Raw genomic sequence first — 10,951 nt, 5'->3', positions numbered from 1 at the left:
CATATATAACTAGAATATACTAATCATTACGCTGTAGTACTGAAAATGCCCACTATTGTCAAAGCAGATTCACTCTTTTAGCGATCTACACACATCCTATAACTTTTTTACAGCTTAACTGTAGTCTGTGTAGGCCAACTTATTTACTTTTAATAGGCCCTCACGTCACTTTTTAAAACAACTAAAATATAACACGTCCAAACTGGCATAAAGGCTACATGTCTATTTATAGACAGAAAACAGAAATGCCCATGCGTCTAAAAATACCTGTGCGACCCACTTACATCAAGTAGGGCTGATCTACCTTGGCTAAACCGGATAATATGTTTAATATAATACTATATATGGTCCTATAGAACAACAATCGAAAATATGAATAGATTATTGCCAGGAGTTTTCATTTTCAGCGGTGCGATCGTATTACTCGGATATTTTGTTCAAATGACAAGTCAGCCGAACCTATACTATTCTCAACGATACTGTCGTTAAGTCACAACAAGCACGCAGACAGATAAAACTAACAAAACTATAAAACCAAAGCCGCACTAGCCGCACTAGATAACTTATAGATCTAGATCTAGAAATCTAGGTCTCTATACTAACTACTGTGACAACATAACTAAAAGGTATGCCTGGTTAATGGCTATAAGTATAAATCAGGATAATCTATATAGTATAGGCCTACCTATACTCCTATCTATAGGCTAATTATTAGGCCTAATTAATATAATTAAATTAGTCTATAGTCTATAGTAATTAAGTAATTACAATACACTTATTTTTACAATAGGTTATCAATTAAATCTTTTGTTACTGGATAGGCCCTGGATACTAGATAGTAGTAGATAGTAGATAGATCTAGCTAGGTCTAGTAAATTCAGTAAAGCCTAGTAATACTAGGCCCTAGTATTAGTAATTACTTTAATACTTATTTGTTAGTATTACAGATTATTACTAATTAGGCCTACTAATAGGCAGGGGTCTAGATTTTTTTTGATAATCACATAGGTGCCTGCCACATCTCTCTCATTGTACTCACTCTTCTGACAATAGAAAAACGTCATAAACCATCTACCCTCTTTGATAATATGTGCTCCTGCTCAAATAAAAAATATCAATGTACTCTGTATTATAAATAAATAGCTCACTTCCAATGTTTAAATATTATTAAATATTTTAGATGAATGAATCAAGCAGAGATATAATTTCTGATCCTGTCCCGTTTGATGAAGAATGTGCAGATATTCCAGAAAACGAAGATGTCGCTTTTAAAGCCATCAGATTCAATGACTTTTCAGCTGTCGAGCGCCGCATTCATGAAGGTTTCAATATTAACAGTAGACACCAAGGTAGGCCTGCTGTATGATAACACTGCATTTCATCTACTTTATTGAATCAGATGACCTTATTTCTATTTTAGATGCTTTACTGTTTAAAAAGTGGGACGGAGTGGTCTAGCGGTAGAGAGCTGGACTGCTAACCCGTAAGTCTCGCGTTCGAATCGGGGTTTAATTCAGTAGACCATTCCTGAGTCCACCCAACTCTGATGGGTACCTAACTCACGTTAGGGAAAGTAAAGGCAGCTGGGCATAGTGTTGATCACACTATCTCTTCATATGCCGAGGTCACAGAAACAAAACAAGTGAACTCTACTTCACTTGCCCTATAGATTGTCAGGTTTGAAAGGGGAACTTTACTGTTAAAAAAGGAAGTAAACAGAAATTAGAACTTCTATAGGCAATATACGCACATTCAATTCACCATGATATTAAAACTTGATTGCGGGACAGAGTGGCCTAGCGGTAGAGCACTAGACTGCTAACCCCAACTTCTAGAGTTCGAATCCGGGTTCAAGTCAGTAGAATGTTTCTGAGGCTACCCAGCTCTGATGGGTACATAACTTGTGCTAAGGAAATTAGAAGTGGCTGGGCATATAATCTTTTCATATGCAGAGGTCACAGAAACAGGTGAACTCTTCTTCACTTGCCCCATAGACAGTCAGGTTTGAAAGGGGACTATATTAACTTACTAGAACTACATTATAAACCCTGATCTTTTTTTTGTTTTTAGAGTGCCCTGGTGACAAAATATTCTCCATCAAGGATCAAACTAAAATGATGCCAACTCTGAGACTCAAAGAATATTCCATACTGCATGTGGCTGTCATCCATGGATCCATTGAGGTATGTTTATTAACACTTTACACATGGTATCAGTTTTTTGTTATAAAAAGGGTTTTGTCTGACCAAATTGGATCAGATAACTTATTTATGTATACAATGCTATTGTCAGATAAACTAATACATTGCTAACTGTAGTGGAGTAAGGCTGGCTTAGGAAAAAGCACACACTTATTTAGTAATATTTAGCTACACAATTTATATAATTCAGCAGTATATATACAAAACAAGTTGAAGTACACTTGCAATTCTGGCTGGCAATAAAGCAAATTGATTAGTTACACCTTTAGCTAAAAATCAAACACAACAAATTTATTGGAAAAACTTTTAATAATGTTTTGTTTAAGTAGTAAAACAATTTTTAATAATTTTTGGTTGTGGTAATTAAAGAAAAGTTTTAATAATGTTATAGTGATGAAACAACTGTTTTAGATAATGGACACCAGCGAGAAAAGTCTCAAAGGTATTTGAGAGGTCCATAAATTCATTTAAAAATCTTGCACGGCGTAGTTACAATTAATATGTTTATAAAATCCTGTCTGTCTAGTTTTTTTTCGGTCTTTACTAGAGATTGGATGTATTTGATGTTTTTAATATTTTCGGTAACTAAATAAAAATTAAAAAAAAAGCAAAAACAATTTGGTTTTCACGTGTAATGGCGACATAAACAATGGCCGCCATAAATTTTATTGAACTCATTGTAAGCTAAAAATAGAAAAAATAGGTCATGGTGTTTAAATTTGCATAGTTATTCAAAAACTTGATCTGCAAAGTTTTGTAAACAAAATAACTATAAAGTGGGGCTGTCAGAAATCGATCACGGAGTTCCTTGACAGCTAATCAATGTTTGTCTTACGAAAGTGAAACATTGGGTTATAACTTAGGCTTGATGAAAATAAATAGAACTGTAGCCTTTAACTCAACAAATTATTTTCAAGTTCTCTGGATCTGCAACTTGTATAGCATTGATTCTAAAAATATTACATTTCTGAATTAATGTTAGGCTTAAGTTTTTAATAAAATCTTATCTTTTATTATTTTTATGGTCCTAAATCTAAAAAAGAACATTTTTATTCCATGTCAACAACATTACGGAAGGAATCTCGTCAACTCGCTGGTGTCTATTCAGCTACTACTTACTCATTGAATAGATGTTAATGTTCTTGACTTCAACATGTTTGATAATGTTTTGTAATAAAAGAAGTTTTAGTAAAGGTTTGTTTTAGTAAATAATAAAACAACTGTTTCAGATTATCCAGCTACTACTTACCCATGGAGTAGATGTTAAAGTTCTTGACTTCAACAATTTTTAATAATGTTTTATAATAAAAACAAGTTTTAATAATGTTTTGTTATAGTAATAAAACATTTTTAAATAATGTTATAGTAACAAAACAACTGTTTCAGATGATCCAGCTACTATTTACCCATGGAGTAGATGTTAATGCTGTTGATTTCAATAAGTTTTCTCCCCTAGTCATAGCAGTGGCTGTCAAGCGTTTGGATGTCGTTAGGTTGTTAATAAATAATGGTAAATTAATTAAAATTAATGAAAACTAATTAAAACATTTGGATGTAGTTAGGCTGTTAATAAATAATGGTAAATTAATGAAAACTAATTAAAACATAATGATGTAGTTTGGATGTAGTTAGGCTGTTAATAAATAATGGTATTTATTGAAAATTAATTAAAACATTTGGATGTAGTTAGGCTGTTAATAAATAATGGTAAATTAATGTAAACTAAATGATTGTTTCTTCCTTATGCTTTGACAATCTAATATATGAAAAGGTTATATTATAGACCTAAGACTTATTAAATAACTATATATTATTATAGGCATGCTTGTATCTTAAGACTAAACGTAATTTGGCCTTATCGTAAACTGTAATAGAAGAAAAAGTTTTGATATGTTTTTGTCCCGATAATTTAAAGCTGCATCAATATTTTTCTTGCTTGTTTAGCCTGTTTATTGACCCTGGTAATATATGTTTATAAGTTTGATGACAAAATTAACCAACTACCATTTCAGGAGCAGATGTTGATCTTCAAAGTACCAGTGGCAGAACACCCCTCAAAGTTGCAATAGAAAATAACCACCTCGCAATTGTGCAAGAGTTAATCAAGGCAGGTGCAGATCTAGATCTACCAGATGGTCAGGGGACTACACCCTTGTTTATGTGTTTGAAGTCTAAGAATTATGCGGATAAAAATATAGTAGCTGCATTAATTAAAGGTATAAATTAATTTATTTAATAATTTCAGACAGTTTATATTGTTGAGCTATTCCCTATATGTAAGTCTCTTGACTATTTTTTTTTATAAGATTTGCGTCTACAACAGAATATATTTTAGCTTATAGTTTTATAGAACACACTAATTACAGTCTATTTCAATTAAAATGTGTAATTTTATTTTAATTCAAAACATTATTGTTGATAATATATTTCCTAACATGAAGAAAACAATAATAACCAAATTAAATATATAAATAAATATATAAAAAATGCATGCAGTATTTCAGAATGCTTAAACAATTTAAGTTCAGCAAGTATTTTTGTCATCATCTGAAAGAGGGGGTAATTAGAGGTTGTGTTAAAAACCATCTTAGTTTTGTATTTACTATGTTCATGATCCGTCACTTTAGTCCACCATATGTGCATATGTATGTTGATGTTTAATCACTTTTATGTGTGGCACCAGAAGTAATTAACATATTGTTAATAGAGACTAAACTAATATAAATCAACTTAACACTAATTAACTTTGTATTACTATACACATTCTTTCACTAATGGTCAGTTGTATTATCTCATTGGGGCAAAAAAGAGAACAGTCTACCTGCAAAAGAATCTATCAGTCTTATTACTCTTATATTTTAATTTTTATTAAAATGTTATTTAAAATGTATATAGCTTATTTTTCTATTGAATTGGCATTTAAAATGTATGTAGATTATTTTTTAAATTGTGGACAAAAGGTGGCTGTAATGTTAATCTGACAAACAAACAAGGTGCAACTCCTTTGATGATGGCTGCGGCTATGGGAGAAATTGAAATCGCCAAACTTTTTCTGGAAGCAGGCGCAAATATAAATAAGGTGGGCCTATGCTTTACAAAAGTGTGTGTAAATATCATAAGAGTAAAGTACTAAATATAACCTTAATTAGGTTGGTCTTGATTTATCCCAGGCAAAATGTAACACTAGCTGTCTGTCTTTTCCTGACTGCTGATTATGGTTTTAGCACTATGCCTATCTGCCTTAGCTTTCCCCAAGTCAAGTAGCTGTGTAGACTCTGAGATATCCAATGGATTTAAGGCAGAGAACTAAACTCAATACATTTGGGTTAAATCATGTGCTTATCTCTCCATCTTGATTTTAGCATAAAATTGTCTTGCCTGATTGATTTTATAGGAAGTAGTTCATGTTAACACAACACCTTGTATTTATTTAAAACATCTGAGACATGCCTTTCACTTTTTAGTTGGATGCTTCTGGAAAAAATGCACTTCACATGACCTCTGGTATTAAGATGGCACTTTTTCTCATCAATCATGGAGCAACTAGCGATTACCCAGACAAAAATGGTAAGGAAAGCTAAGCTATTATTCATTACAGTTTTTAAAAGGTCGTTTATTTTCAATTAGAAATTGACACCATTTTATAATGGGGCACTTCCCCTTCTTTGATGCTTTGAACTAGGTCTGGCTAATTGAATTTAAAATAAGTCATGCCAAGACTAACTATGAACCCACTTTTTCTTTTGATTTCCCACATAACCTCAACTAAACCTTTTGACTGTTTTCACAAGTGAAATGTTTAGTCATTGTTTATGGAGTGAATAATAAATTAATCATAATTATTTCTTTAATAATATTTTCATGATAACATGAAACTCACACTTATTTTACTTAAGAAGAAAAATATTTAAATACTATGTTGTTTTTTGTATATTCTGCTAGAATCATTTGTATTCAGTTTAATTTACTTACAAGATAAAATTGTATTCTGTTAAGAAAATGAGTTTTCAGTTTAAAATAATGATTTCTATCAAGTAGAAGGAATTTTCAAAATAGGGTTAAATTTTTAGCATTTTTCTTTCTTTTAAAGGTATTAAAGTATTTTATTTAGGATATTGTTATACTTTTCAGACTCTATGCTGAAGAAAAATGATGTAGATCTATATTAAACATTTTTTTTAAATATACATATACTGGAATATATAACATTTTATATCTTTTATCATGCATGTTAAGTAAAAATAATATGTCACAGCCCTACTTTAAAGTTTAGTGTGGTAAGTAGATTACAAAATAGCACATTTTATTTTTAAATAAAAACTGTCTGAAGAAACACATCCAAACCAGTAAAATTTGTACTGCATAGCTTTGAAAATACAAATCTAAATCATGCAAAAAATAATTGACGTGTTTATTTTCATGTTTATTTTTTCAGGCCAACATCCAATACATAACGCAGTCAAGGTGGGCCATTACGGCAGAATTAGGCTACTCCTGGGGTCAGATTGTCACCGGACTTCCTCCCTCTTTGATGTACCTGCGATCCACGAGGCGAGGAAAAACTTCCCGCTGTTTGACCGGTGGCTACAGCAGGAGCTGGAGGAGCCCCGGGAGCTCAAACGTCTGTGTCGGCAGGTCATCAGGCAGTGCCTGAGTCCCTTCAACACAACCAGGATAGACGAGCTGCCCATACCTCGCTTGTTGAAGGATTATTTACTGGCTAGACACATTGATCTTTCGTACGACACCGTCAGCATGAACAATGCTAGTTCAGCTCTTCAGAAGCTTGAGACTAACCAGGCTCTTGTTTATAAATATTTGTGAGGGGGTGGGGGGATCCTTTTTAATTGTAAAGAAATGAAATATCTGTATTTAAACTTTCTGTTGTAAAGTTAGATCATTTGTCTAATAGAGAATTTGAACTTGACAATCAGAGCAAGACTTAATCTAAATAGATTAGTCGAAAGGCAAGAAGGGGGGGGGGGGCGTGGGGTGCTGTCCGCACCTGATGACACCATTTCGGGGTGTCATTGATTTTTTTAAATCATAAAATTTACTGAAAAAACAATGTTTTATCCAGCAAGAATAGTAAAATAGTAGTATGCAGAGGGTTGACACAAAACCAACAATGCTAAATTGTTGGAGGGGGTGGGTGTGACCCTCAGTTACCACATCAGGTGACACCTGACATCGTGACACCACTGATTAATAATATATCTAATGTGTTTACACTGTACAATACTTAATTTCAGAAGTACATTAAGCTGAAATATATGTGTATATGCAATGCTATCTACCTAATCTAGTTTGGTATTTGTAGTCCACAAGTGTATTTATTTTAACAAGCCACTAATTAATTATGGTAAAGAACATATTTTTCATGTGTTTTTTTTTTCTATTTTCATTTCTGTTACTGAATTTTACTTTGCACAAAGTAATGTTTGTTAATGATTTCATGTTATATTATATGATTGTAGCTTGTTTAGCTAAAATTGCACTATGATATTATAATCATTACTTATTATGTAAGCTATAGGCCATCTAAGACTGTGAAATAAACAACATATCAAATGCTTTTATTGAATCTTTTTTCATGACTTGTGAAGCAAGCTGTGATAAAGATAAAATATTATTAGCTATCTTTCAGCCACAAATAGTAAGCGGAGGTGGTAGTTTTCATAAGTGCCATTATTATAACATTTTCTGTGGTTTTATTTTTTTATACTCTGTTTAACAACTTTAAGCTGTACTAATTATACTGTGATAATTGTTTATTGATCACAATAAAGACTGGTATAATATAATGAACTGTCATGTTGTATTTTATGTGGTAGTTGGTACATTTGCCCAGTCTGGTTGCTATTCTAACTTAAATTATTTTTTAATATGATGAAACCCAACATTTCTTACCATCTTCTTTTTCTCCCTGACTTATCTTCCTCCTCCCCAACCCTACAGGCTACCCAAGTTCTTTGTTTATTTTTAAAACTCAACACTATCTGCATACACTGCCTACAAAACTGATTGAAACATCTGTATCACTACAAGAAAAGCCCCAGAACTTTTAAAGTGTTTTTTTATATAAATATCATTAGAAAATATGTCTAGAAAGCAGTTCATCAGTGTAAAAATGTAATGATCATCAAATATTTTGTGTACAAGAAAGACAACAGCATCTTCATATACTTCAGCCGTATTAAAAAGCATGGGATTTATGGAAGCCAAAAAAAAAGGTAGCTGAACAATAAAAGAAGTCTTCACTACTAGTGAAAAGTAGGTCTATGCATGACACACTAACAAAAACTTGTGCAACAACTAAATAGGCTACTGTTTAATTTAATACCAGTACTTGTTTTTAAGATTCTTAATCAAAAGAATTGAGTAAATAATTGATTATTTAAAAAAAAAGGAAGTAAAGATTCTTCTTTAGACCTAGTGATCATAGGGAAAATGAAGTAGAGTTTGTTTCTTGACCTCGACATGTGAAGGGATGGTGTGCTCTAGTGCTCAGCATAATAGCCAACAGCCTTTACTTTCCCCAACGTAAGTCAGGTACCCAACAGAGCTGGCTGGACTCACTCAGGGTCGTCATACAGTTGCAAGTCCGGACGACGATCCGAACTCAGGACCTTAGGGTTAGCAGCTAAACGCTCTACTGTTTGACCACTACCTCCCTCAGTCTTTATTTTAGACCTGTATTTTGCAGGGACAGAAATTATCAGAGGCGTAGCGAGGGGGGGGGGTGGACATATGTCCACGGGCGCCGACCTTAGGGGAAAAACAAATTGAAAGTTTGAGGGGGGTGTGCAAATCAAAATTTAGATGGGGGGTGCAAATCGAAAGTTTGAGGGGGGGGTGTAAATCTAAAGTTCGAAGGGGGGTGCAAATCGAAAGTTTGTCCCCTGGCGCCGGGAAGGGTAGCTACGCCTCTGCAGATTATTTTCCCATTAAAAAAAGTATTGTCCGCGTCTTTTTGTATTATGCATAAACATCGCCTCGTATTCTAGGCGTGGCAGGGTGGCCCATGAAACGGGGGAGGGGTGGGGTGTGGGGAAATTGCGAGACGCGAAAAGCGAAATGGCGAGGCGGGAAAATGCGAGAAGGTAATGCGAGACATACCTGCGGAATTAAGGGTAAATAGCGAGACACTTTTTTGCGAAAAAAGTTTTTTTCTTTTTTTTCCATCTTTATTTATTTAAATTCATTTTTTTTTGTTTTAAAATAAACAAGCATTTAGCCATACACTTTAACACGAGTGTTGTATGTTGTTATTTTTTATCTAGATACTAAGAAGATAGATAGATCTATATCTAGATCTATCTATTTAAAAATCCTAACATCGTTGCTGTGCTACTGTCATCGCCCGATCTTGTTAGCGAGAGGAAAATCCCGTCTCAGTCGGCATTAATTTAAAAATCTAGCCCGCTCATGTTTATACATGTTAATAGTGTGACTTCACATCTAACCCCCCCCCTCCTCCCCCTTATCTCACATCGTCATAAAATTACAGACCCCCCCCTTCCCCCCCCCCCCACGAGTGTGACGTCATTTATGGAAGACCCCAAATAACACCACCACCAAAACCAAAAAAAATCAGATAAGTTCAACTTGGTTTTAAAAATATTTGAAGTAGGCCCATAGCTTACGATATAGCACGAGCAACTGATAATATCGGTGACGTCACTTTATTTTTTCCCCAAACAGTAAGTAAGAGAAAAAAAAACTGGGGGCATTGAGAGTTCATAACAGCTTAGGAATAAGCAACACATAAGGGAGGGTTAATCTAGTCCTCACCTTCACTTATGGCAGTAATCGCATACTTATTTTGATGTTATTTTTTTTCTGAATTATTTATGGAAAAGTCACAACCGTGATATAAAATCTAATATAAATTAGTGTAAAGGAACATTGGAAGAGAAAACACACAGTAAGTAGTTCTTACCTCCAGAATAGTTGTATCCAAATGATGTAGGCATTTCCTTGTGCTTAGATTTATATGGTAAAAAAAGCTAGAAAAAAATCGTAGGCGGCGGCTATAATACAAAATTTCTATGCAACAATAGAAAATATGTTTGCGGCGGCAGCGGATCAGGGCACGGCGATCTTCAAAGACGGTAAATCAGGCGTCCTCGGCGTTCCACACAAAAGACAGAAGTTGATCTATCGTCGGCGGTATTTCCGTCGGTTTCGAACAAGGTGGTATTCTAAGTCGACACAAAAGATGGGGGGAGTTGACAAATCATCAGTATGTCTAGCGACGGAAAAATCGGAAGTTTTAACAATGTAAACGAAACGTCTTTGAAGTCTGGACCAAATACCACTGAAAATCGGGTGCGGTAAATTTTTCGCAGAAATCTTCGCATTTCAACACCACCCAGCGTAAGTATCGGCTTGTGGTAAAATGCGAGACAAAAAAGTCACGTGATCGACCGTTTTCGCGCCCTTCTCGCATTTTCCCGCCTCGCCATTTCGCTTTTCGCGTCTCGCAATTTCCCCACACCCGGAGGGGTGGGGGGTAGACATGCTTTGAATTTCTTTAAAGCATCTCTTAGGTGGGGAGGCGAACAAAATAGAATGTAAATACATTATATATACTTTCACCAGTCTCATCAACCACCCCCCTCCCCACCTCCTCCTGAGAAAATGCCTGAAAGAAACACAAGTTATCAGTGTTTCTTCCAGACTTTTTTCTTCGGGGGGGCACTTGAAATTTTCGGGGGGGCGGTAAACTTTCTTCGGGGGGGCGGACA

General features: G+C 34.4%; 1 protein-coding gene across 1 annotated transcript; it reads left to right on the top strand.

Annotated features, from left to right (window-relative positions):
* Nucleotides 1-271: 271 nt before the first annotated feature.
* Nucleotides 272-7,992, top strand: LOC131954483 (ankyrin-1-like). The gene is made up of 8 exons (XM_059318207.1): nucleotides 272-626; nucleotides 1,181-1,349; nucleotides 2,071-2,183; nucleotides 3,588-3,711; nucleotides 4,214-4,417; nucleotides 5,162-5,280; nucleotides 5,666-5,768; nucleotides 6,637-7,992. Exons 2-8 carry the CDS (start codon nucleotides 1,181-1,183, stop codon nucleotides 7,023-7,025), a joined length of 1,221 nt encoding a protein of 406 aa, XP_059174190.1. The 5' UTR covers nucleotides 272-626; the 3' UTR covers nucleotides 7,026-7,992.
* The last annotated feature ends 2,959 nt before the right edge of the window (nucleotides 7,993-10,951 follow it).

The sequence above is a fragment of the Physella acuta genome, unplaced genomic scaffold (genome assembly GCF_028476545.2).
Source record: "Physella acuta isolate Inbredline_101_S28 unplaced genomic scaffold, ASM2847654v3 ptg001005l, whole genome shotgun sequence".
NCBI lineage: Eukaryota > Metazoa > Mollusca > Gastropoda > Physidae > Physella > Physella acuta.
The sequence above is the reverse complement of the archived record's forward strand: the minus strand, read 5'-3'. Positions and strand labels throughout refer to the sequence as shown.